The 26729-nt window shown below is 56.2% G+C and overlaps 2 protein-coding genes across 3 annotated transcripts; one reads left to right on the top strand and one right to left on the bottom strand.

The window, feature by feature from the left end:
- Positions 1–564: 564 nt before the first annotated feature.
- Positions 565–16312, bottom strand: PDZD7 (PDZ domain containing 7). The gene is made up of 17 exons (XM_040992505.1): positions 16078–16312; positions 12068–12208; positions 11631–11805; positions 10943–11119; positions 10706–10853; positions 9658–9718; positions 8950–9336; positions 8312–8509; positions 7274–7324; positions 6611–6786; positions 2968–3059; positions 2768–2859; positions 2606–2677; positions 1565–2155; positions 1342–1442; positions 659–930; positions 565–571 (listed from the first exon to the last, which is right to left on the bottom strand). Exons 1-17 carry the CDS (start codon positions 16301–16303, stop codon positions 565–567), a joined length of 2967 nt encoding a protein of 988 aa, XP_040848439.1. The 5' UTR covers positions 16304–16312.
- Positions 16313–17852: 1540 nt separating this feature from the next.
- On the top strand, positions 17853–24774 carry SFXN3 (sideroflexin 3). Of its 2 annotated transcripts, XM_040992288.1 has the most exons (11): positions 17853–17950; positions 19088–19251; positions 19776–19946; positions 20196–20294; positions 20633–20708; positions 20866–20951; positions 21171–21298; positions 21455–21504; positions 22406–22455; positions 23767–23814; positions 23982–24774. In XM_040992288.1, exons 2-11 carry the CDS (start codon positions 19091–19093, stop codon positions 24076–24078), a joined length of 966 nt encoding a protein of 321 aa, XP_040848222.1. In that variant the 5' UTR covers positions 17853–17950; positions 19088–19090; the 3' UTR covers positions 24079–24774. The 2 variants fall into 2 exon arrangements, with proteins under 2 accessions (XP_040848222.1, XP_040848221.1); XM_040992287.1 differs by lacking the exons at positions 22406–22455; positions 23767–23814; positions 23982–24774 and having other exon boundaries at positions 21455–22365.
- The last annotated feature ends 1955 nt before the right edge of the window (positions 24775–26729 follow it).

Raw genomic sequence — 26729 nt, 5'->3', positions numbered from 1 at the left:
CTGGATACATATGTACTTGCTGGGGGGAGTTGTTTGATCCTCTATCCTGGCAGCTCTATCCTAGTTCCTCCCCTACCCCACAAGCACACTTAAGGGCAGGAAGGATGAAGAGGAGGGACAAACCTAGCGGAAAGTCCAGGGGGTCTTGGTGGCCCACCACCTGAAATGATCTCTTGGGGTCTGAGGAATTAGAGCAGCAGCCTGTCCCTTGCACATGGCACTGCCTCAGCATGGGGCTCCCTGGAAGGCCCCCTGCAAACCCCTGTCCCTCAGTGCTGGGGAAATGGGGGAGCAGAAGGAGAAACTAATAGCACTCGGTTCTTTGATGCCCTCCCTATGTTGAGAGGTTTGGGAACAGTGCATGCAGGTGATGTGGGCTGCCCATTTGTGCTCTATCCAGGGAAAGGACAGAGCCTTACAGACAGCCAGGGTAGGGGGAGATGGTGGTAAAATCAAAGGCACCCATTGGTATGCAGCTCAAGCAGGCAGGTGGAGCAGGAGGGGAGGTTTCTGGGAGCTGCAGAGAATCTGGGCTCCATGGAAAGTTGATGTCAGTGTGCAGGGTCATGGGCTAAGTGGAGAGAGGCTGGGGTTAGAATCAGTAGGGCAGAGAGCTAAAGAAGGGGCTGGGCTGGCAGCCGGCCATGGGGAGGCTGACCTTGGTAGGGGTGGCTCAGGAAGGCTGGGACCAGAAACCTGAGTAGCATCAGGGGGTAGGGGAGTAGAGAAGTGGTCAACAGGAAGGTGACCTCCAGTGACAGCTGATGAGTCACAGGATAAAGAGGGTGGGCCAGGCCCAGGGACCCTAACCACAAGCTCCATGGGCTCACGGGCTTTGTTCCGATAGGCCCTGCGGATGGTGTCCACTGCTCGCTGGTGAGTCACTTGCTCCAGGCTCTCGCCATCCACAGCCACAAGCTCAAAGCCAGCCTAGGAGGGAGGTGGGAGAGTCAGCTTCCTCTTCAGGCCCCTTGCACCCTACTTGCCCTCTCACCTCCACCAGCCAGGGCACTCCTCCCCACTGCTGGGTGCAGGGGTGGACAATGGGACTTTGTGCCTAGAACTGCTGGGGGCAGGGTGGGGTGCACACAATAGCCCTTTGTCCCTTGGGGCTCTGGGTGGAGAACCAGCTGTCTTCAGTCCCTGGGAGTGCAGGAGTGCAAGGGGACCAATTTTCCCTAAATTTGGAGCTTGCTCATCCTACCGTCCTGACCCTGTGCCCCTGAGCTATCCATGCTTGGTCTAGGCCTTATTGGGTGGGAAGTAAGCGTGTGGATCCCACACTGTGCCCCATGGCACGCGGCTCTGGGCCCAGGGAACTGTATGGTGGCCTTTACTCACCTGCAGGGCCCCACTGAGAAAGGCTGCGCCCCCAGGGAAGATCTTCTCTATCTTCACCATGGGCTGCACCCTGGACTCGATGCCCCCTGAGATGCTGATGCCTGGGGAGGGAGATACCCCCCAAAATTTAGAGCTCTTGGAATATAGCATAGCACCCTGAATCTGCCCTAGGTCCAGGCCCCTTAAGCCATAACATCCCCAAACCAAGTCCCTGGGTACTCACCCAAGGACTGCTTCATCTTAGACAGCGTGACGGTCCTCAGCTCCCCTCTAGGAGTGTCCGGGGGTGCCTCACCAGCCTTGTCCTCAGGGCCTGTCCCTGTCCTGGCTCCCTGCTCCTCGGGAGGTCGGGGCAGAGGGGGCCTGGCCCGCCGAGGTTTGTGGTAGCATCCACTGGTGGCATGGAGGGCAGGGATGGGTGCCGGGGAAGGGGAGCGCCTGCGCCCAGGGGACTTGCCAGGACCCCGGCTGCGACTGCGACTGCGACTGCGGCTGCGGCTCTGGGCCAGGCCATGGCCATGGCCATGGCTTGGCCGAGGGTCCTCTTGGATAGGGGGTTCTGTCAGCAGCCAGTTGGGCCGTGGAGGTCGGGGAGCGACGGGCGGTGGTTGGGGAGGAGGGGTGCAGGCACTGTGGTGAAGCGCAAAGGCATCTACTGGCACGTCTTGGAGTGGGGGTATCCCCTCATGAGGGTGGCGGGGGATAGAGGCACCCTGAGAGACCTTGAGACTCCCCAGCCTGTCCCTCAGCTCCCTGTCGGCGGGGTCCTCCGAGAAGCCATTCACAGGCAGCAAGTAGAAGCCCCCACGGCTGTCTGGCAGGGGGTTGGGGTGTGGAGAGCCAAGGTCAGGCTGGCTTCTCCCCTCCTCCCAGCCTGGCCCAGCCCTTGCCTTTGGTTAAGGGGATGGGGGAACTTGTCTGGGCAGGGCCCTGCAGAAGAAGGTGGATGCTTGCTGACAGACCTGTTCTATTGTCCCTGTATCCAACAACTTCTACTGTAATTGGCCTCGTTCTATCTGGACAACACAGCGAGCACACCAGAGCCATCATTTCTCAGTCTACTGCCTAGAACAAGACTCAATTCAAAATGCAAGTGGGACTAAAGCTGCGAGCGAAGGGAGTGATGGGGCAAGTGCTGATCACTGGATCCAAGGGCTTGGGTGGGCGAGAGCTTGCCCTTGGGAATGTGCAGCAGACAGAGTGAGTCTGTTCTACTCCCCCGCTTGGCTGCCCAGTGTGTCCCTTGCTGGGCACTGAAACTCACCAGGCACAGGGGTAATGAGGTGACGCTTGGGCGGTGTGTCCTGCCTGGTCGGGCGTAAAGGAGGAGGCCGCGCTGGTTGGAGAGAGGGACAGGTCAGAGGTCAGGCTACTGGAGTCTCCAACCTCCCATTCCTTCTCCCAGGATCCCAGCCAAGCTGCTGACCTGCCCGGCCCTGGAGGGCCTCAAAGGCTTCCAGCTCCACGGGCATCACCATGCTGTCGAAGTGACCCAGGTCTGTAGGTGCCACCACACTCCTGAGGCAGGGTGAGAAGAGAGTGAGCAGGGGGTCAGTTCTGGAGGTCAGGGGGGGCGCTTCCACCCTGGGAAGGTGCTAGGGAACCCCACCTCCAGCCCTGCCTCACCTGATGTCCCGAAGCAGCAGCAGTTTCTCGGGCCTGTCCAGGATGGCCAGCAGGGGCCTCACCAGGTCCTCCACACCGCCCTCATGCACGTACTGTGGGAAGAGAGTGCCACAGGCCTCCTTGCAGCAGCAAGCCGAGGGGGTGTGCCAGGACCCTGCACACTTCAGACAAGGCTCTCCGCACCCTCCAACTGTCCACTCAACAGAAGTTGGTCACAGCCCTCAGTGGCAACAGCCACAAAGCACAGCCTGGGGACCCACAGGCTCTCGTCTTAGCCTTGCACATGTCATCTGTCCTTTGGCATCTATCCCTGCTTGCCAGATAAGGGAACCAGGGGCTGGGAAAGGAGCAGGACTTTGCTTACAGCCACACAGAGGATTGCCTGTAGGGACTGGGACCTGAGAAGGCCAGCTCACACCTGCTGTGGTGCCAGGAAAGAATGTGAGAGCAGAGGATGCTCCTCCCAGCCCTAACCAACCCGCAGGCACAAGGAAGGGCCTGAGGCCAAACACTAGGTGCTGGCCAGGGGTACATGCACACAGCCTGACTTGAGTCAGGCTCTACGCAGGGCCAGGCAAAGGGTCGCTTTGGCGTAAAGCCTGTCCTGTCAGAACCCTGGGAGTGGAAGCCCCTCTGCCTGGCACTGCAGGCCACTGCCGGATACACCCTGGTCACTCTGGGAGTCACCCTCCCTGGACAGCACACCTCCCTCTAGTGGCAAGATGGAGCCTGTGTTGAAACATCTGTGGGTGGGCCCGGTGCGATGGCGCAGTGGTTAAGGTCCTTGCCTTGCACGCCCGGGATCCCATATGGGCGCTGGTTCAAATCCTGGCAGCCCCACTTCCCATCCAGCTCCCTGCCTGTGGCCCAGGAAAGCAGTCGAGGACGGCCCAAAGCTTTGGGACCCTGCACCCGCGTGGGAGACCCGGAAGAGGCTCCTGGCTTCGGATTGGCATAGCATCGGCTGTTGCGCTCAATTGGGGAGTGAATCATCGGACGGAAGCTCTTCCTCTCTGTCTCTCCTCTCTGTATATCCGCCTTTCAAATAAAATAAATCTTAAAAAAAAAAGAGAAACATCCATGGGGCCTAGAGACAGAGCCGGGGCCTGGCAGGGAAAGCAAGCTGCTTGGAAACATCTGGGATCGAATAAAATACAAAAAGCAGTGCATGTGGCCCCCAAGTCACACACAATCTTACCAGAAGTCACACTCTAATCCCTCTCCTGACACACCCCTTTGGGCTAGGAAGAGACGGTCCTCCAAAAAGTTCACAGCAAAGAGGTGCTGTGAGAAAACAGCCTAAATTTCCAATTTCTTGCCTTGCAAATGCTCTTCCAGTCCCCTCTGCACAGAACCAGCTACCCAGCTGCATGCACACACCTGTATGGGACAGCATGGAGTGCCTGGCTCGGCACCAGGGCAGAGGCAGTGGACACAGAAATGAAGACCCTGTCTCTGGCAGCAATACCCCTAGGTACCTAGGGTAATGGGGGTGAGGGAGTCTCCAAGGAGGGCAGGAGGGTCAGAGCGGGCTTCATAGCCAACAGCCTTTACAGGGTAGACACAGGGAACAGTATGAAAGGTGGGAGCATGGTGCTCCACATGGGTAGTGTGGAATAATGGGTAGACAGAGGGTTTAATTCATCCATGGGGTCCAAAATCCTGGACCACTGGGACCAATGGAGCATTGGGCAGGTTGTTGACTTCCAAGGCATGCAGCTCACAGTCTGAATAAGCCTGCACACTGGCCAGGTGAGGTGAAGGGCCAAACCAGGAAGGACCTTAAACTGGAGGTCTGCAGTTTGCACTCTGCCTTGCCTAACAGAGGGAGTCCCGAGGTGGCTAGGGCAGTAGACAGTGATTGGACAGGTGCTGTGTGATCCCAGGTCTGGTGACTGCGGAGAAAGGACTCAAAGTGGGAGAGGATGGCAGCTAGGGGTTCAGGCTATACACTGGGTCATGCTCAGCCAAGCTTCGACTCCAGAGGGTTGATACCTGGGTGTGTGGATGGGACTTGGCTCACATGGAAAGGGTGCAGATTATCCGGCAGCTAATTTAAGGACTCTGCAAAGGGGATCCTGATCACCCAGGGTCCAGAGGATGGAGGGCTGAAGGGATAAGGAACCAGCTTGATAGTATAGTGGTTAAAACTCTCGCCTTGAAAGCGCCAGGATCCCATATGGGTGCCAGTTCTAATCCCAGCGGCTCCGTTTCCCATCCAGCTCCCTGTTTGTGGCCTAGGAAAGCAGTCGAGAATGAACCTAAAGCCTTGGATCAGCTCAGTTCCAGGTGTTGCGGTCACTTGGGGAGTGAACCATGGAACGAAAGATCTTCCTCTCTGTCTCCCTCCTCTCTGTATGTCTGCCTTTCCAATAAAAGTAAATACATCTTAGAAAGAAAGAAAGAAAGAAAGAAAGGAAGGAAGGAAGGAAGGAAGGAAGGAAGGAAGGAAGGAAGGAAGGAAGGAAAGAAAGAAAGAAAGAAAGAAAGAAAGAAAGAAAGAAAGAAAGAAAGAAAGAAAGAAAGAAAGAAAGAAAGAAAGAAAGAAAGAAAGGAAGAAAGAAAGAAAGAAAGGAAGAAAGAAAAGAAAAGAAAAGAAAAGAAAAGAAAAGAAAAGAAAAGAAAAGAAAAGAAAAGAAAAAAGAAAAAGAAACAGACACAGAGAGCCTCCTAGTGGCCAGATCCCAGAGTTGCAGGGTCACTGCAGGCAGGTCACAAGGCTCAGAGCGGCACAGGGTTAGGGACTAGGGCGTAAAAGGCTGTAGTTGCTCTCCAGCAGGGACCCTCATCTTCTACTCTGCTGTGACCCTTGGTACAGAGAAGCATCATGACCCCATCTAAGGCTGTCACATTGTGTGACAATGCAGGGTCACACACATACACCAGCCAGGCTGGGGCATACCCACACACAGATGCAAAGGCAGAGTGCCACAGACCAACACAAGCACAGCCACACCCTGAGCCAGCTGAGGGTGGGACATTTGTGTAAATGATTTCCTGAAACCCCTCTGCTTGCCCTTGCCCTGCATGTGACATCAAGGCATGCTCCTCTGGGGAGCTGGTCATGGGACCCCTGACTTCCCCCGAGATGGGGGGGTGGGGTTGAAGGAGGCAGTAGGAGGGGTGAGCCACACCTCGGCTACCTCCTTTGTGCTCCCCTACAAATCTCACCCATTCTGGGGTTACCTGGTTCTGTTCCAAGTGGCAGGGATTAGAGGATGGAGTGTAGGTATTGGGGGTTGAGGTGTATGGGGAAGTGGGCTGGCAGGCCAGGCCTGTTGGCTGACCAATCAGCAGAAGGAGGTATGGAGGCCAGGCCTGGGGCTTAGAGAAGCCAGTGGTAAATGACTGCAGGGCCCCTCTCCCACTCCTGCTCCTTCTCAGCTCAGGGAGGTCCGCCATTGACAGTGCACAGCTTCTGGGTTATTGACTCCTCCGGATCATACTTGATAGAGCCTTCATGATTTGTAGATCAGATTGTAGTTTGTATGTATATAACGGGGGCGTGGTTACTGCTCCTGTTACTGACTCCTGACCTCCCATCATGGAGCCTGGAGACCATCAGTGTCCTCAATCGGGAGGGGTTGGGGACCCAAGTGGCCACGTGCCAGGGGCTGGGGATGGGCGGGGGGGGGGGCCTTACCCGAGAGCAGTGGCGAGTGACAGCCAGCACTTCATCATCAGTCAGCAGCCTCCGGGCCAGGTCCTGAATGAGGGGCCGTCGGCTCTCCCAGGCCTGTACTAGCTCATCTCCATTGGGCAGCTGGCCAGAGGGGCTCCCGGACCTGGTAGAGAGTAGGGCGCGTCCCCTGTCCCGCTCTGTGGGGGCAGGAAAGAGACAGTGATATAGGAGTCTGAGGCTGTCTGGGGAGGGGCGGGAGGGGCTCCCAGGCCAGCCAGGACGCCGCCAGCCTGGTCTTCCCCATCCACCTGCCCACCTCTCACTGCCTAACACCCACCTCATACCAGTCAGTTCTTGACTGCAGCATCAGCCCATGGTCCCCATGAACCCTAAAAATGCAGTCTGTTCCCCACTCAAGTCTTAACAGAGGCTACTGAAACCTGTCTTGGAGAGTCCCCACAGAAGCCCCCCAAGTATACTCTGAAAGCTGACCACAACCTTCTCTCCACTTTCCTAACCTGAGGCCAATTCTTCAAGCTGTCCTCATACAACACATAACTGCCTGGTTTCCCCATGTTGCCCCCAACTGAGGCGAATTCAAAGCTACTGCACACACCCCAAGCATGCTCCCTTGGCAGCCAGGTGGTGTCCCACCAGGCCTACCAGAAATGACACACGAATTACCCCGCTTCAGCCTCCAGGTGACGAACTTCTGCACCGGGCCCACGCTGCCTGCTGGAGAAGGGAGGGTCTCAGCCCCAGGACCCCAGGTCCCCAGGCTGAAAGTCAGGGTGCAGTGAGCTTGGGGCTGGCTGAAAAGGAGGTCCATGTTCCAAGTGGGCAGGGTAGGGACAATGGGAGCCTGGCCCCAAGGGGCTGGAAAGGCAGGCTCCAGCCAGGGACTTCATTTCCAGCCAGTGGGAGTCAGAAGAGGCTGGAGTCAAGTCTAGACTCTGTCTATAGGAGTTCACTTGGAAACCAGAGGGAAGAGGTTCATGGGTGGAGTACAGGGGTCACCTACCTTCAGGGGACAGAGGGAGAAAGAAGAGCCAGAGAGGAAGGAGGACAGCTGGGAGGGAACAGGGCCCTGGGAGCTGTGGGAGAGAGCAGTTGAGGGAAGGGCTGGTGAGCCCCTACTTGAGGCACTTGTCTCTCTTCAGAAGGGACCTGCATCTGGACCCTCAGGGTCCAGCCAGGCTGGCAGAGGGCGCCTTCTCTCAGCCAATCGCCACATCGTAGGGACAGCCAACAGTCCCCAGACTACCCTGCTACCATGCCCACCGGGGTTTCCTCTAGGACAGCAGCCTCTGACCTCCCTAGTGGACCCAGGGAGTAGCTAAGGATTGTGCCCAGCCCCTAGACTCGCAGATGGCAGCACCAAGTCCACTGTTACATTTGTGTGAGATGAGTTCATGCCTGCTACACTAGAGAACCTAACTCACCCTCGTGCAGGTGGCCTCACAGATCCTAGGACAGGCCCTGACCTAAAACTGGCCTTGCTGGAGGACTCAGAACTCAGAGGCGCCTGTGGCACTTGGGCAAGGGGAGGTGAAGCCAAACGCCCTAACAAAGCATGCATTCCACCTGCCAGAGCACTGCCCCTACACCCTATTCTCCTGCCCAGCAGACTGAGGCTCACAAGCAGGAGTGAGGGTTAACTCAGGCAGACTGGAGTCAGTGCAGAGTGTCCACCCCAAGCTGGCCCATCCATTCTGTATGTACCTTTGTCCAGGTCCAGACGTGGTCGGGCCTTGGCTGGGCTGCTGCGGTCCAAAGTCCAGGCCTCCCTATGCCCATCCCCCGCCAGCCGCCCCTGCCGGCCGCCCTTGAAGAAGAGGTTCATCAGAGTCTTGGAGCGCTGCAGGGCACCCTTCTCCCCAGGGGCCCCTGGCTTCTCCTTCTTCCGCTGCTTCTTCTCCTCTGCAGACACGAGGGAGCACCCAGGAGGCTGGAAGGGTGGGCAAGAGAAGGCGGGGGCAAAGGGCAGGGGTGCAGACTGGGGCAGAGAGAAGGGAGAGCAGGAGGCAGACAGGATCCGCAGCAGTGCAGGCAGTGGGCCTCCATCCTCCCCCACCTCAGGGCTACAGTGCAGTGAGTGTGCACATGCATGTACATGAGTGTGTGTGTGTGTGTGTGTGTGTGTACAGGAGGCCTGGGGACTCCAGCCCCATCAGATGTGGTGCTGGGACTGGTTTACAATGGAGCCTAGGACAGGGTCTGAGTAGGCACTGGGGCTGGGGCTTAGGCTAGGTGAAGGCATTAGGCAAATAGAAATTGGGGGCCCAGGACAGGGTTTGAGGCTGGCTTTGGACCACAGGCTGTGGAACGAGCAACAGAGCAACAGTCACCCTACCACATACCCCATAAGGTCAGGTGGCTCTGGGAGCGTGTGATGGGGGGCCGGGGCCGGCTGAGGGCCAGCAGCAGAGCTGTCTTGGGGGATTCTGAGAGGGCAGAATCCAGGCGGCGGGCAGGCAGGGGTCCGTCGGAGCGGATGGCTGTGTCTCTGAGGATAACCGTGGGCCGCACGCTGCACCAGGTCTCCACGCAGCCCCCGGCCTCAGGTTCCGTCTGCATGGCGATGTCTGCTCGCCCCCAGCCAGGGCTAGGATCCTCCGGCCCCAGGCAGACGTCCATGTGGTCTGACGGTAGGGAGCCTGGACTATAGGGGGCGCTGGAGGCATAGGAGGAGACGCTGGAGCTGCTCTCCGAGGCTGCGGACAGCTGCTGCAACACACCGTTGCTCACTGCAGGGAGAGGGATGTGAGGGTATTCGGGGATCTGACCCATTGGCTCTGCGGCCCCGCTAGGCTTGCAGACTGCCCCTGGGCTGGGAGGGACGAGGGCTAAGTAGCTGCTTCACCACCTGCCCTGCTTGGCCTTGTTGCCAGACCATAGTGGCTCTAGGTCTCTCTACCCTCTGAAGAGTCCAGGTGCCAAGGGGGCCTGTAGCTTTTCAGTAGGGAGCCAGAAAAGGCTCTAAGCCGTGTGAAGGTCCTGCTCTTTCAGTCTTTGGGGACCCCAGTCCTAGCCCACTCCCTGCACCCTTGGGTGCATGCTCCACTCACGTCGGTCCAGCCAGCAGTACTCTGAAACCATCTCCTTATAGGCAGGATATCGGCCGGTCTCCTGGGAGGGCATGGAGAGCAGGTGAGAGGGAGGGTACAAATGTGGAGGGATGGGACAGGGGTATATTTTCAATCCCTGAAAGTCACCAGGCCCACTGCATTCCTGAATTCCCCAAGTGCCTCGGGACTCTGGCACCTGTGGGTTCCCTCTGCCTATATCCTCTTCACACAGCTCAGCATGTAGCTAGTTCCATCTTGTTCTTCAAGTGTTACCTCCTTAGGAAGGCCTGCCCTGCCCCCAGCTACAGGGACCTTCTGGAATGACTCCAGCCCATGTCTTACTCCCTGAACAGCAGTGGTTACACAGCATCTGCAAGGAGCACCCCAATCCATCAGCCCTGTCGCAGCCCTTCTAGCAGCCAACACGTGGCAGGTGCTCAGGATTCCTGCTGAACAGATGCAGGAGGGGTGGGGTGGAGTTTCTGAGACAATGTGAGAGGAAGGAGGGGGAGAAATGGGATATGGGACAGGTGGGAAATTGAGGTGCTGGGGTGTGTGGCAGATGAGGCACTGCACAGCGAAGCAGGTGCAGGTCTAGGGAGGAACTGCTGAGCAGGTCTGGGCTCCAGGGGAGGACCAGGCCTCACCTCCTCTGGCAGCCAGAGTAAGAAGGGCCTAACCCATAGGCAAGTGGGACAGTGACATGAGTAACGACTCCAGAGGCCTGTGAAATCTGATCGTGGTCACAACCCAGGCTTCTTGCCCTTTACCCGGTCCTGCCTGCCCCTCTGGCAGGACACCTGCTTCTCTGGCCTTGGGCACCACCCTAGCCACCGGGGAGCAGCAGCAGACTCAAGCCTAGGTGCTTGAGTTGCTCTGCCTCAGTTTCCTCTGCTGCCAAATAGGAGTGAGCACAAGGCTGGCTCTCCCTCCCACATAACTATAGAAAAATACTGGTTTGGCAGAAAGAGTCAGAACCAAGTGCCACCGTGGGCAAGCAAGCCCTTCTCCTGCTCTGGTGACTCCCAGCTTCCTTGGCCCTGCCCACCTTGATGGTCAGCATGATGTGCGTTTGGCCCTTCAGCACCTCCACAGCTTGGCTGTGGCTGATGTCATCGAATCTGACACCGTTGGCTGCCAGCACCTGGTCCCCCACCTTGATGCCGTTCTCCTCTGCCAGCCCGCCATGGTCCACTCTAGGGGCAGACAGGCATCCATCCATGGCATTGCTTGCCTGCCCGCTCTCTCCCCAGCCAGGCTCCCCGGCCCAAGCCCCAGCCCTCACTTGGACACGTAGATGCCCAGGCCAAACTCCTTGCCACCACGGATGTTGAAGCCCAGGCAGAAGTCGTCTGAGGTGGTGTACAGGTGTACAATGCGCCTCACGCCGTCCTCAGAGCTGCTGTCAGATGGCGTGGAACCACACTTCTCCACCACCAGGCGCCGGTTCACCACGTCCACCCTGGGGTGGCAGCAAGGAGCCCTCAGCCAGAAACCCTCTGGTCACACTCCCACCCCTACCTCCAGCCGTCCTGAGAACCCATGGGCATCGGGTGGGGGTAGGAAATGGACTGGAAATCTGCCTTTGGGGGATTCCCCTTCAGTGGCACCTCAGTTTCAGCAAATCTGGAGCCATCCTCATTACCCTGTTTCCAGTGCAGCTAGCTGACAGATACTTGGGCCAAGTTCTCATTCTTACAGCGCCCCCTGCAGGTCATGTGCTATCATTTGCCCAGGCTGCACAATAGTAGCAGTTGGCAAGAGGGGTCGGGGTAAGCCCACTGGGATCTGGGAGAGTTGTTTTGGGGTGGGCTGAGGAGGGTGCAGACTTCCTTATTTCCAGGTCAAGTCCCAGCCTCCCTCTGCTGCCATGGATTTTGCACGAGGCTGGTGCTGGGCTGGGCTGGGCTGAGGCCAGGACAGGCTTCTGTGGTACGGTAGGGAAGATGGTAGAACTGGCAGGCACTGCTCACCATGTAGTCTTCTCCTTGGAGAACTTGATGCCCGGCACGCGGCCCATGCGCCGCACCATCATGTGAAGACGGCTGCTGCCTGTCAGGACCTTCACTGCACTGCCCATGGTCGTACTCTCCAGGCTTAGCCCGTTCACCTCCGTGATCTTGTCCCCGACACACAGGCCAGCTCTCTCTGCTCCAGGGCAGTGGGGGAAGACGCAGCATGTGGGAGAAGGGGCCCCACGGCAAGGCCTCCCCCTGCAGACTTGTGCTCTGAGTGCTCCTGTTCAAGCAGGGGTCTGTCCCCAGCCCACCCTGCCCTGTCCCCCCACCCCCAGGGGACCAGGCTCCCAGAGCTGAGGATCCTCTCCCAGCTCCCTTAATCCCAGCAGCCTCTGTACCACACTTGGGTCATGTCCCAAGCCAGTGCCCACCTCCCTACCCAGCCCCCTCACCTGCACTGCTGCCCTCCTCCACTTTGCTGACAAAGATGCCCAGGCCATGCTCGGAGCCCCCACGCACACTGAATCCCAGCCTCCCTGCCGGGCTCTTCTCTACCCGGACAGCGTGGATAATGTCACTTTCATCACTGTTGGCTGTGGGAACAGGGACTTAGGCATGATCCCCATGCTTACTCTGGACATACAAAGTGATCCCCTCTCACTAGGTTCCCCCAACTTGGGACTTGCAAAAGGCTGAGTTGCTGGGCACAATCACACAGGTCCCTGGTTGGGGGGGCAGTCTATTTCAAAGGTCTTTGGGGGTTTCTCAGAGGACACAGACAGGCAGAGGGAAGGAGAGACCCAGAGGACAGGACAGAGTGGGCAAGCTCAGGGTGAAGGTTTCCAGTGAGAGAAAAGCCAGGGGTTGGCGGGAAGTGGAAGGTGGGGTGGAGTGGGTCCTGGGGAGATTTCTTTCTGGACAAGGCTTGCTTTAGAGGTGTGTGAGAGGGAGAATCTCACAGCCTGCCCACGAGCACACTTCCGTTTGATCTAGGAGAAATCAGGTTACAGGGCACAGCCGGGACAGCTGGGAAATTCCTCAGTGCAGTCCGTGGGCACGGCAAGTGCAGGCTGGATGCTGGGGCAACTGGGGTTTCCCAGTGACTGCAATTACCAAGGGCTCAGCCTCTGCCACAAAGCTCTGGCTCCCCTGCCCCGAGCCTGCTGTCTCCTCAGTCCCTTCTGGGCCTTTCTACGGTCCTCAGTACAGTGGATGAATGTCAGCTCTGAGTGGATCTGGGCAACCTGCTCACTGTGCCTCTACTTCCACTGCTGCCCACTCCACCCACTCTTGCCACAGTGGCCTTCTAGGTGGCACCCTCTGCCTGAACACAGTCACATCTGCCCCTTTGCCTGCTTAAACTTGTCCCAAGCCCTGAAAGGCTCCACAAGGCCTTCTCTGCCCACTTCTGTGCCCTCACTGCTGGCCACTTTCAGCTTTGTCACCAGCATCCCCACCATCCCCCATACAGCCCGGGCCCTGTCTGTGTCCCTTCTGCATCACTCTTGTCCAGACCTTTGGAGGGCCAGCCCTATTCCTCCCTCCCCTTTGGGATCAAATTCTCCTTCCTCAAAAGCCTCCAGGACTACCCCTCATCTTTTCCCAGTTAAGTAGTCTCCTAAGTGACATCTGCACGTAAAGATTTATTTTTATTATTTGTTTATTGGAAAGGCGGATATACAGAGAGGAGAGACAGAGAGGAAGATCTTCCATCTGATGATTCACTCCCTAAGTGAGCGCAACGGCAGATGCTATGCATCTGGGATTAGAACCGGCGCCCATACGGGATCCCGGGCATGCAAGGCAAGGACCTTAACCACTTGCGCCACCGCACCGGGCCCGGGAAGGTGTTCAAAATGCAAGTTCCAAATCATTCAACCACCTTAGCTATCTGTTGGCAGTGAAAAACTGGGCAAACGGAGACTCTATGAGGGACTAAGTCAATCAGCGGATTCTTCAACGACCTTATCGTGCTTGCAGTGGCGAGACTGGCAGCAATTCATAACTGTTGAACTATCAAAACCACTTGAGCAAGACTCTCGGAGCATGCCCCACATCAGGGACCTGGGATGTGAGAGACTGGGTGGGGCTTTTCCGTTAAAATCCCCCTTTGCCCCAGAAACAGGAAAAAAAATGTGGAAATAATAGTCTTACCCACTTTCCTGTAACCATTGAACCTTTTTACCCTAATTAGCTATGTAAACATTGTCAAAAATATAATAAAAAAATGGAAAAAAATAAAACGAAACAAAACAAAAAAACAAAATGCAAGTTCCTAGGTGTCACCACAGACTAACTGAATCAGGGGCTCTAGAGGTGAGCCCACCAATCTCAATCTCTCTCTCTCTTACTTTCTTCCTTTTCTTAGAGGCAGGGACGAAAGCTCCCATTCGCTGGTTGCCTCCCCAAATGCCTACAATAGCAGCCCCAAGTTAAGGCACAAACCGGAAGCTAAACACTCAATCCTGGCTTCCCATATGGGCAGCAGGAACCCAACCATTTCACAGCCATCATTGCTGCTTCCTGTGGTTCACATTAGCAGAAAGCCAGGAAGCCAGAGTAAGGAACAGAGCAGGGACTCGAACCCAGATACTCTGATGTGGGACACGAGCATCTTAGCCATTAGGTTAATCACTAGCAATAAGATTGCAGGCAAGTCTGCCTGGCATGATTCATGTAGTGGTTTAAGCAACCACCTGCCACATATCAGAGTGCTAGTAGGAGTCCCAGTTGCTCTATTTCTGATCCAGCTTCTTGCCAGTGTGCCTGGAAAGGCAACAAATAATGGCCCAAGCACCAAGATTCCCTGGCCACCCATGTGGGAGACCTGAGTGTAGTCCCTGACTCATGGTTCCATTCTGGTCCAGTTCTGGCTGTTGTAAGCATTTGGGAGTGGGGGGAATGAATCAGACAATGAAACATCTCTGTTTTCCTCTCTCTGATGCTCTGTTGGCAAATAAATCTTCGATAGAAGTTTGAGAGAAATTATTGTATCACACAAAACATTCACTTCAGAATTCTCACCATCCTTTGTTATTTGCTGACATGTCACCTGTCTCCTTTGAGGAGACTGTAAGCTCAGTCACAATAGGACTTTATAATTTTTTTCTGCCATGATAGTACAAGGTATTTGATAAGATTTTAATTAAATCAAAGACTAAATGGCTGGCTGGCTAGCTGGAGCAACTGGGGGAGGTAAGGAGAATGGCTGAGGTGGTGCAAAGAAAATGCATTTCACTGGGATAAGAGGAGTTGAAGGGGCTGCTGGGAGGTCCTGCGGGTGACCTGCAACAGAGCGTCCCTATTCAGCCTCTTTATCCCTTTAAACAACTTAAGGCAGGGAAGAGGGCAAGGTTTTGGACACAGCCCCCTGAGCCCCACCGCCCAGTGTAGGCAGAGCCATGCTGCCCACAGTCCTGGGCCTGCTAGCGGATGCTGCCACCTTGGCTGCATAGCACATGGGGACAAGGCAGGGGAGATCGCAGGGGTGGAGTTTCTGGAAGAGGTCATCGGAGGGACAGTCTGAGCAGCCCTGGCATCACAGGTGGACCCAGTGAATGCGTACAGAGAGGACTGGCACTGAGTAGGGAGATGCTGCAGTGCCTCCCCCACCCCATGCCTCCCACCAAAGAGAGCTTGGTGACCAGGTGCTGGGCCATTACAACATGCCTTACCCTGCCAATGCCAGGGGAGGGGCACAGAGCTATCCCTGATGGGTGGGAGTGGGGAGCAGGGTCTGCAATGGGCAGTCTGGGATGCAGCCAGGGAGCCATGCTGGCTATGAAAGAGGAGAGGAGCTGCAGATGCTCATCTGTGCCTGCCCACAGAAAGCCCACGTCTGGGTCCCCTCCCCCATCACCAAGGTCCTGTGTTGCCTGCTGCCTCCCACCTGTCACTGCAGCCAGGTCGTCTCCTGAGCCTCCACCTCACCTGGCTCCCTGCTTTCCAACTCCAGCCTTGGTGAGGGACGACACCCACTCCACCACCCACGACAATGGCAGTTTTTGCAAGGTGAGGATGGAGCCTCACTTCCCTCTGGGTGCCTGGCAGCCCTAAGCAAGGCCATTGCAGCATCGGTTCATCCTGAAGGGGCACCAGGCAAACCATATGAGCTTGAGTCTTCCCTCCTTCAGGGCTCCCTCTCGGCCTCCCTCCACCCCGCACCCTTCTGTTGTGCTCTCTTGTCTGACCGTGTGTAATCCACACACAGTCCCTTCCTCCTGTGCCTGAATCCTGGGCTGAGCTGACCCCTAAGTGGGCTGACCCTTCTCCACCCTACCCTACTCCAGACAAAGCAGACCCAAGTGGATACACATAGGAAGAGGCCCAGTCCAGTCTCCTGCTTTGCTCGCTTAAGAGCCAACCCATGACTTCTTCCATGCCCTTATCCGCTACATCTGGGCCTGCAACAATCTTGGAACTCAAAAAGACCAGTCTGGAAGAGGGCCTGCCCCACACCCACCTTCAATGGGGGAGTTGATGAGAATGACTCGGCCCATGGGCGACGAGGCTCGGATTCCACGAGAGGGGCCATTCAGCAGCCGCTGCTGTTTCTTCAGCAGGTATCGTGTTGCAGTGGAGCCTGAGTCGCTGCCCAGGTGGCCTCGGGAGGAGAGGGAGCTCAAAGAGCTGGAGCTGAGGTCTCCCAGGCCCGGCGGGTCAAAGCCCACGGTAAACCCGTGTGCCATGGCGTCCTGGGGCGGCCCACGCCCAGCATATCCAGCAGGAACCCGCTAGCCCTCCCTGGTGCTCCGGGTTGTATGAGCCTTCTGTGTGTCCCACGGAGACCCTCACTCCACAACCTCCAGAAGAGGGGCTTCAGGCCTGGATGGAGAGGGCGGCTGTGTGAGGAGGGATGCAAGTTTTGGCACTCCTGTCTTCCCTCTGGGTTGTGCATCCTCCCCTCTCACATTTTAGGTCCCCCAGTTTTCTCCCTTCAGGCCTGAACAGCGTGGTCCTTACACAAGCCGGCAGGTAGGAATTGCACTCTCATCCCTTATTCCTGCTCCCGACTGCTACCCGACTCACCCCACTCCTCAGGAAAGACTGAGGCTGCGGCTGGGATTTTCGGGGGGCCATCCAGTCCCTGCGGTGTAGATACACTAGGGACCAGGACAGTTCTCCGCAGCACCTGTGTGATGTATGCGGGTGGAGGATCAGCCTTCGGCCTTCCTGTGAGAATCAGGGACGCCAGGGTGGAGGACCCCTTGAGACTATTGAGCTGGGGAGCAGGGTCAGGGACCTCCCCCCATGGGCTGGCAGAGAGCCCACAACATCCCCCGCAAAACCTGGGGCAGCTCTGAGGCCCAGGACGCCTCACCTCACCTCGGGTTCGACCCTCCCGGACCCCCACCAGGCCGGCCTGGCCCTCTCACCTGCACGCATGTGGGCTGCTGTCCGCTCCAGCCGCCTGCGGGCGCCTCCACTGCAGCCACCGGGAATCCCGCCCACGCTGCGGGAACCGAGCAGCTCTGGGTTTCCATTGGCTGTGGGGACCGCCAGTCACTCCGTCGGTGCCTCCCTCGGACGCCCGCAGCAGACGCTGGGCAACTGGCCCCGGCGTGGCTGAGGTCTGCGGGTTCCGAGATTGCCTGCACCCCTCGCATCTTGGGAATTGGCGTTTCCGCCTGCCCCTTCTCGCTAGAACCGTGTCTTCTGCGGGTTAAGCTAGCTACCTACGCTTCGGAATTGCCACCTCTCCGTGACCACCCCTGAAGGCTAAATGGGGTATGTCACCTGGCTGAGCCGGGAACTTTTGGATCCCGGGAAAGAAACCCAGGGGGTCAAGCTGACCCAGGCCGTTGCTAAGGCTGCTGTTAAGTAAACAAGCCCGCGGTTCCCAAGTCCCTCCAGACACACCGCCAGAGGGCAGCCCCTCGACGCCGCCCGTGGACGCCCAGTGTTCAGACAACTCCCCTCCTCCCTCCTATGGCACCTGGACCGCTAGCTGCAGGGCGGGGGCCTCCTAGGATCCACCAGGGGGCTGCAGCTCCTAGGGACGGCATCCGCAACACCCCATTCCCCCTGCCTGGCTGGGGACGGGGACTGAACTGATCCCCGCATCGCGGTTGACTCTGGGAAACCGCGCAGGACCTGCCCCGTTGGTCCCAATGACACCCACAGTTCCCAGGCTCTGCCAATCCCCAGGCCCGCGAGCAGACGCGCGCTGGACGCCCCTGCCCCTCCCCGCAGCGTCACGCGTGACGTCCCGCGTGTTGGCTGGGAGGGCGGCGGCGACGCGCGGAGAGGAAGACAGGTCTGAGAGCTGCGGAAGCCGGGAGTCCTGCAGCGCCTGAGTGTTCGTGGTGCCTAGCGGGTTCAGGAGCTAAGTGCAGGTGAGGGCTGCAGGTTGCGGGTGGGAGACAGAGGCTGCCCCATGAGGTCCAGTGTCCCTCTCTTTAGAGGCCCGGGAGGTGCGGGGGAGGTGGGACCGGGGGAGGGTTGTGGGAGTGGGGCTGTGAGTGCTCTCGGACGGCGATGGGGTGGGGAGGGCAGAGGGAGAAGCTAAAGGTCTTTTGGAGCTGGTGTGCACGGGAAGTGTCCACCCTGGTGTGTCTGAGTGGGGCGTGCATGATGGTACATGGGTATGTGAGTGTGAGTGTGAGAGAGGGGAGGGCGTGTCCTCCTGGGAGGGAGGAAGTGGGGTTGGAGAGGATTAGTCATTCTGCAGGATTTTACCCAGCACAGCCAGATGGCTGCTGTGGGCTTTGCTGTCTGTGCTGCGTGGAGGGGCATTCGCTGAATGGGGCTCTGATCTGAAGACCAGGAGCTGTTAGAGAGAGGATGGGAGCTTGTGCCAGCCCTGCCCAGCAATGAGAGCTTGGGTGCATGGTCGTGGGCGGTGTGGAGTGCTGGGGAAGATGGGTCTGGAAAGGGGATTTGTGCATGCCCCTGGGCAGTACATGGCTGTGGGCAGGAGTTCAGGGTTATAGATCTAGAGCAGATAACCCCTGGGGTGGCCCGTGAGCCCATGCTGTCTTCCAATCACGAGTGCGTACTGGAAGGTGGCGTGTCTTTTACCATCTTCTCAAACTGCCTTAGGCATCTGTATCTAGGTCTCAGGGCAGCTGGGGGTCTAGAGCTGACAAAAACCTGGGCTTGCAATGCCTGTTCCAATGCTGCGTATTTTGTGCAGCCAGAGAACACAAGTGGGTACACATGATTAGCTGCTGCTTATGCATCAACCACATCCTTGTAAATCCCTGCTTACCAACATCAGGAAAAGCTCGTGGAAATCTGAGTCCCTGGTGCAGCTCTTCCCCTCCCCCTCTCCGAAGGCTGCAGGTGCCTGGGCCAAGACTTTGCTTAGGACACGACTCCTCTTCCACCCTTGCTTACCTTCCCAGAGTTACCTTGTGCTCTTGAAGGTCCCAATGACCAGTAGGGAACCAGGTCAGGGTCACCAAAGTCTCCCCAGACAGAGTTTTCAGACCCCTTCCTGGGAGCCTTCTGACCATGTCCTTGCCCTGCAGAAAATGGGTGAACTACCCTTAGATATCAATATCCAAGAGCCTCGCTGGGACCAAAGCACGTTCCTGGGCAGAGCCCGGCATTTCTTCACTGTTACTGATCCTCGGAACCTCCTACTGTCCGGGGCACAGCTGGAAGCTTCCCGGAACATCGTACAGAACTACAGGTGACTCCTCCAGTCTTGCACCCCAGGGGTTCCACCCCCTCCCCACTGATAGGGTACCTGCCTCCCCAAGCTTGAAAGTCAGCTGGGCCTACTCCTCCACCTCCTAAGCAGCCCTGTGTGCTGGCATCACAGACCCTGTGGGTGGCACAGAGCTTGACCCACTAGGATGAGAGGGTACTTGGCTGAAGCAGGTGGGAGACTGCTCTGTGTTTCACAAACCCTTCCTTAGGACCTTCCCCGCTGTTGTACCACCCTCAGCAGGGGTGGTGGGGTTCAGGGAGAGAGCCAAAGAGGCCGGAGGACATCCCTCTGTCTTCAGGAGGAAAAGATCTTGCAGCACCCCCTGCTATTTGGGACTCACTGAGAACCACTATTTCTTAAGATTTGGCATTTGACCAATAGAAGGGTAACCTTTGTGTGTGCCCAGAAGGAGAATAGAAAGGGGAAACTTTGGCTCTCCCCCAAAGACAAAGAGTTCCTTGGTGCCCGAGGTGGGGGCTACAGTTCCTTGCCAACTCCTGCAGGGCTGGCGTGCTCACTCCGGGGCTCACCGAAGACCAGCTGTGGAGGGCCAAATATGTGTATGACTCTGCTTTCCACCCAGACACGGGAGAGAAGGTGGTCTTGATTGGTCGCATGTCGGCCCAGGTGCCCATGAACATGACCATCACTGGCTGCATGCTCACCTTCTATAGGTAGGTCTTAGCCCATGCCTCTCCCTGAGTGTGCTAAGACTTGGTAAGTAGGTGCTCCTCTCTGGAACTCTCTGGACAGAAGATGGTTGGAGACAATCTCTCCAGGCCTGGGTATAGTGGGTGTGTTTCTGTGACTGGGTATGTGGGGGGCGCATGCAAGGCTAAGGGCTCTTGCTGGAGGGTTTCATTGCAGACTGCAAGATGAGGGATAGTGTAAAAGCGTGGAAGTAAATATCTTTGTTCTTCCAGGAAGACGCCAACTGTGGTATTCTGGCAGTGGGTCAATCAGTCCTTCAATGCCATTGTCAACTACTCCAACCGCAGTGGTGATGCTCCCATCACTATGGGGTAAGAACACACCCCCGGGGATGATTGCAAGCCCCTTGGAATGCTCCTCTGTCTCCTGGGGCTCTGTTCCTCTCTTTACTTCCCTGGGGGTCCAGCAGTCAGATGCGCTTAGCTTGACCCCAGCCACCTTCTCTAGCCTCACCTGCCTGCCAGCCACGGGTTCCTCCAGGACATGCTTTGGGAGCTTCCTAATGAGCCTAAGCTGGAGCTAGGGCAAAGCTTTCTCTGCAAGGAGGCTACCAAGGTCACACATGGAGGATCTGACTTGTCCTTGAAGGAGAGAGTCGTAGACCTGTCTCTTCACTGCTCCCTCGTGACCTTGGTCTTTCTATCCGCAGGCAGCTGGGAACAGCCTATGTGAGCGCTACCACTGGGGCAGTAGCCACAGCTCTGGGACTCAAGTCCCTCACAAAGGTAAAGGTGCCCTGCCTCGCTGGGCCCCCATTCATGTTATATACCCTGCCTTCCCGTCACTGCTTAGTCCTGACCTAGTCCTAACCACACAGCTCTCCCCAGAGGCCCTCACCAGCTCAGGGCCACTGAATGATGGATATCTTTTCTCCCCGACCAGCACCTGCCTGCTTTGGTGGGCAGATTCGTGCCCTTTGCGGCTGTGGCAGCCGCCAACTGCATCAACATCCCCCTGATGCGGCAGAGGTGAGTGGCCCCCAGCTTATGTCTGGGGCACACTGTCCAGCCATACACTCACCAGTTCTGTGTGAGGGCACTCCTCTCCCTCCCCAGACACGAGCTGCTATCTCAGCTCAAGTCTGGAATCCTCAATCCTCGGTCAGACAGGCAAACCAGTCTGGGAAGTATGGTGGCCTGGGACCCTCCCACAATCTGACCCCTGTCCCCTCCCCTGTTCCTTCCTAGGGAGCTGCAGGTGGGCATCCCGGTAACTGATGAGGCAGGGCAGAGGCTTGGGCACTCAGTGACTGCAGCCAAGCAGGGCATCTTCCAAGTGGTGGTGTCGAGAATTTGCATGGCCATCCCTGCCATGGGTGAGGCAGGGGGGAAGCACAGTAGGCTCGGGTGTGGAGGGAGGCTTTGGGTAAGACTGTAAGGAGGGTAGGGGGAGCTGTGAAGGGGTCTCCTTCTTTAGGGTTCTCCACTTTCATTCTACTAACAGCCTCCTTCCCTGTCTTCTCTCCCCTCAGCCATCCCCCCTGTGATTATGAACACTCTGGAAAAGAAAGACTTCCTGAAGGTAGGCGACCTTCGCTCACCATGCCCGGGAGGGGAGGGGCGCAGGCTGCAGCCCTCTCTCCAATCTGGCTTAAATCCAAGACCAGACACCCTTCTTCCTGCCCTAGTCTGCCTTTATCCATTCAAGAAGAATGAATTTGACTGGGAGATGAAGGAGCATAGCAGATCAGAAGACAAGGGAAAAAAAGAAATTGATGTCACTCTGGGGGTCTCTGTCACATGGGTGTGGACTGTGATGGTCACACTTGACACCATCGTCTAGTCATCAGCACCCTCACTATGCACAAATACACACACATACACAGAAATGTAAGGCACAGGTAATTGACAGAACCATTTATTCATATTCAGTGAGCAACCAACTATGTACAAGGCATATTTTAGCATGGGGTGGATGGAAAGGGGAGGGCTGGGCAGAGTACAGAGAAGAGCATTTCAAGGAACAGAGAAAGATCATGCGAAGAGCCTGAAGCAGGAACATCTGAGGAACCCAGTGGGTGGTCTTTAGTACGTGGAGATCAGCAAGCTGAGCAGATGCATCTGGGAAGGGACTGAGTCATGCCACTGGGATGAGGGCAGGGAGTGGGGGCTCAGACAGGAGGCTTGGACAAGCATGCAGTGCCCAGAGGAGTTGAGGGAAGAGAAGCCAGCAGGTGCCCTGGAACCAACCCTGAGAGGTGACAATGAGTGGTGGGATGGCAAGGATGGTGTTAACACACAGGTCTGGCTGGGGTGGGTGGTGTCATGTGGAAGTCCCAGCCCTTTGTTGAGATTGGGAGATAGAAAAAGCATATACCCGAAGACCCCCAGGCAGGCCCTGATGAATGGAGGCACTGTGGATGGAACGGGGGTCAGGAGGTAAGACCACCAGCCATTCCATTGTCTCTTTGTCTTCCCCACAGCGTCGGCCCTGGCTGGGGGCGCCTCTGCAGGTGGGATTGGTGGGCTTCTGGTAAGTGTCAGAGTTAGCTGGGGTTTGTGGAGGCATCACTTCCACAGTGGTCTTGAAGATCTATCTTCCTTCCTTCCTGTCTTTCTTCTCTTCTCTTCTCTTCTCTTCTCTTCTCTTCTCTTCTCTTCTCTTCTCTTCTCTTCCTTCCTTTCTTCCTTTCTATTTATTTTTGGACCCAGCACAGTAGTCTAGTGCCTACAGTCCTCACCTTGCATGCACCAGGATTCCTATAGCTGCTGATTCAAATCCTGGTGGCACCGCTTCCCATCCAGCTCCCTGCTTGTGGCCTGGAGAAACAGTCAAGGACAGCCCAAAGCTTTAGGACCCTGCACCTGTGTGAGGGACCAGGAAGAGGCTGGCTTTCAGCTTCGGAATGGCTCATCTCTGGCCGTTACAGCCACTTGGGGAGTGAATCAGCGCAAGGAAAATATTCCTTTCTATCTTTCCTCTTTTTTTTTTTTAAAGAGATTTATTTATTTTTATCTTGAAGGCAATTTTTTTCTTATTTTATATCATTTTATGACACAGTTTCATAGGCTCTGGAATTTCCCCAGCCCCTCCCCAAGCCCTTCCCCCATATTGAATTCCTCCATATTGTTACAGTAGTGCAGATCATATCCAGCCATGACTGGGAAGGCAAATTTACAGAGAGGAAGAGAGACAAAGAGAAGAATCTTCCATCTGCTAGTTCACTTCTCAAATGGTTGTAATGGCTAGAGGTGAGCCAATCCAAAGCCAGGAGGCAGGAGCTTCTTCCAGGTCTGCCACGTGGGTTCAGGGTCCTAAGGCTCTGGGCCATCCTCGATTGCTTTCGCAGGTCACAAGCAGGGAGCTAGATGGGAGGTGGAGCAGCGGGGATACAAACCAATGCCCATGCGAGATCCTGGCATTTGCAAGGGGAAGGTTAACTAATTAAGCTATTGCGCCTGGCCCAAAGATGTTTCTATTCAGCATACATTCCTGCACCTTGCTTGTTTGTGTCTGGGTCACTGGACAGTCTTGCTGTATGTCTAAAGGAGTAGGCCCCACAGTGAAGGTGAAGAGTTTAACTGAGGGGCTTCCTCAATTTCTGGTGTCACTGGGGACACCAGAGCTATTCTATGCATTTCATTCCTGGTCCTTCTCTGGGCTGTGGATGCCTGCACTGCACGGTCTGCCCTTGGCTGGAGCCTAAAGTCAGGGTTGGTCTTCCTGTTCCTCAAAGATCCTTTGGTTTTCATCAGTTTCCACCCCCAGGGAGTGGTGGGTTTGGGGGAGGCAGCAGCGTTGGATTAAGGTGTCCCCAACCTTCCCAATGTGTTTCCTTTCCAGCCTGGTCTTCGCCACACCCCTGTGCTGTGCCCTGTTTCCCCAGAGGAGGTAAGTGCTGCCCCTGGCCTTGGCTGGGGGCTCTGGACAGGTTTCTGCATCTCTAGCCCCTTCCACCTGATTCTGGGGGTGGGAGAATGCTCTCCGGCAGTGGGAGAGGGAAGGAGAGGTGGCCTTGGACCCGAGGACGTCAGCCCACCTGTGCTATTCTGTTGCAGCTCCATACAAGTCAGCAGGCTGGAGCCGGAGCTGAGAGCTCAGATCAGCGAGCAAGCGCCCAGCATCCAAGTGGTTTACTACAACAAGGGGCTCTGAGGGCAGGGATGGGGTCAGCCTGCCTCATTCCTCACTGCCCCAGGCTACTGCTTTCCCAGCACCTTGCTATCCCTGCCACTTGCCTAGCTGTCTAGTACAGGATGGGAGGCCGGGGTGGGTGGGTTGGAGGAGCAGCCAGACACCAGCAACCCATTAGGCTGGGGGAGGTGCTCACAAAAACCCCTTTGTCTCCTGTCTGGTTTCAGAGTGCCAGGCCCCATAGCTCCTCCTCCCCGTGCTTGTATATCCATGTCTACATCCAAGATAGTCTATGTGCTTGAGCACTTGGTCCTGGAAGCCAGCAGTAGGCATCCTCTCTGGGGACCGAGGGCACCAAGAGACCAAAGTTGAATCCTTCAAGTTTCTGAGACTTGGCTCCCAAAGCCGACTCTGGGAATGGGCTGGCATAGGAAGCCACATTGGGGTGAGGGAGGCAGGGGCACTCCCACACCTGGGGACAGCTCTGCATGCCTCTTCTGTACTAGAGCAAAGCAGTGCCAGCAGCCTCTGCTGTCCTTGCTGTGTGGCATCCTTAAGTGCCACCCGACAAGTCCTTGATCTGCATTGACTCCATGACCAGCAAGTTGGAATCCTATAATTCCAACTCTTTCTCCAACCCTCCAGGAAAAAGTATTTCCCTTGAAGAGCTGCCACCACACCCTCTCACAGAGGGACACAGCTGTGGGCATGGTGCTCAAGCCCTTGCCTTAGCTCCTTCTTTGTTGAGGTTTGGTCCTGTTCCTACCTCCACCTGCACCCCAGGAAAAGAAGGGTCCAGGCATCACAGGATGGTCCAAGTGGAAGCCAGGCTTGGGGAGTAGTGACTGGGGGTAAGTTTAGAGTTAATTCTGGACTCCAACTCCTATGACCACTGGCTAAAGTCAGGAGTTGGGGAGAGGGCAACGGCGGGCCCTCCAGGATCCTCTGGAGCACTTCCCAGGCAACCCCCACCTGGGACGACAGCTGTGATGTCACTGGTTCTCAATAAACTAAATACCTGCCTTCATCTCCTTAGTGCTGGAAGCCCTTCCTGCGCTGGCCAGGTCACCCGCACCTATCTCATCTTCTGTAGGAAGTCTCATTTCCCAGAAGGGGGCGCTCTGCTATTAGAGAAAGCAGTCTCATTCCCTGACTCCTGGCAGCACACTGACTACTGGAATGGAGGGGCTTCCATGGCACCTGGGATGGCACAGCCGCAGTACCCTCGTATCCTTGGCTGGGACACGAGCACCTAGTTACCCACCAGTGCAGTCTCCTTGGAGTGGGGAGTGGTTTGGGGAGGAGGCTGATCCAGGTCTCTGGAGAGAAGGGGGTGTGGCATGTGTGTGTGTGTGTGCGTGTGTGTGTGTGTGTGTGTGTGTGTGTGCTGAGAACTGCCCAGCTCCATCCAGGTCACCAGCATGATCTTCATGCCCTTTCAAGTCACCACTGGAACAGGCTCGGACCACTTGTCAGTAATTTGCTTTCAAGAAAATTTCCTTTTCTTAGCAAAAAGTCTGCCTTTCATAAAATTGTATTTGTTTATTTTCATATTTGAAAGGTAGGGTGGGAGGAGAATGAGAAGGGCTGGTGTTGAGGTATAGTGAGTCAAGCCGCCACTGCAATGCCAACATCCCATATTAGGGCACTTTTTAAAGTTTCCGGTGCTCCATTTTTAAAAAATTCCTTTATTTTTATTGGAAAATCAGATATACAGAGAGGAGGAGAGACAGAGAGGAAGATCTTCTGTCCACTGGTTTACTCCCCAAGTGGCCACAATGACCAGAACTGAGCTGACTGAAAGCCAGGAGCTTCTTCCGAGTCTTCCATGAGGGTGCAGGGTCCCAAGGACTGGGCCGTCCTCTACTGCTTTCCTAGGCCACAAGCAGAGAGCTGGATGGGAAGCAGGGCTGCTGGGACACGAACTGGTGCCCGTATGGGATCCCAGTATATGTAAGGTGAGGATTTAGCCACTAGGTTACGGTACTGGGCCCTGGTGCTCCATTTTTGATCCAGCTCCCTACAAATGTGTTTGGGAAGGCAGCAGGGGATAGTTCACATGCCTAAGCTGCTGCCACCCACTTGGGAGACCCAGATGGCACTCCAGGGTCCTGGTTTTGGTCTGGCCCAACTCTGGCCATGGCAGCTATTTGGGGAGTAAAGATCTCTGTCTCTTTCTTTCTGTAATTCTGTCATTCAAACAAACAAATCTTTTTTTTCTTTTTTAAGGAGAAGAGGAATCTTCTATTCATTGGTTCATTCCTCACATACGGTAGCCATTCCTAGGTCAAGCTGAAGCCAGTAGCCTAACCCTCAGGCCTCCCACATAGGTTACAGGGACCCAAGTACAGAAGCCATCATCTGCTGCCTTCCAGGGTGCCTACATGGGAAGCTGGATCGGAGCAGGGGAGCTGGGACTCAAACCAGGCATTGGTTTAATTGAAGTGGCTATCCCAGATAGCATTTTCACCACTGTGCCAATGACCCATTCCCATTTTATACTTTTTCCCATGATGCCATGGCCCTGCCTGCTCCATCCTTCCCTATTTAATTTCTGGGGGAAAAAAATAATAAAAGGAAGCCAGAAGTACAGCTGGTAAGAGCTACTGTGAAGCACATTATAGTTACCTCTAACCCCCTAAATCTTAGCTTTTGTAGATTTGTAGATTCAA

This window comes from Ochotona curzoniae, unplaced genomic scaffold (assembly GCF_017591425.1).
Source record: "Ochotona curzoniae isolate NIBS_2020 unplaced genomic scaffold, NIBS_Ocur_1.0 contig_66, whole genome shotgun sequence".
Taxonomy (NCBI): domain Eukaryota; kingdom Metazoa; phylum Chordata; class Mammalia; order Lagomorpha; family Ochotonidae; genus Ochotona; species Ochotona curzoniae.
This window is presented reverse-complemented; position numbering and strand designations above follow the sequence as displayed.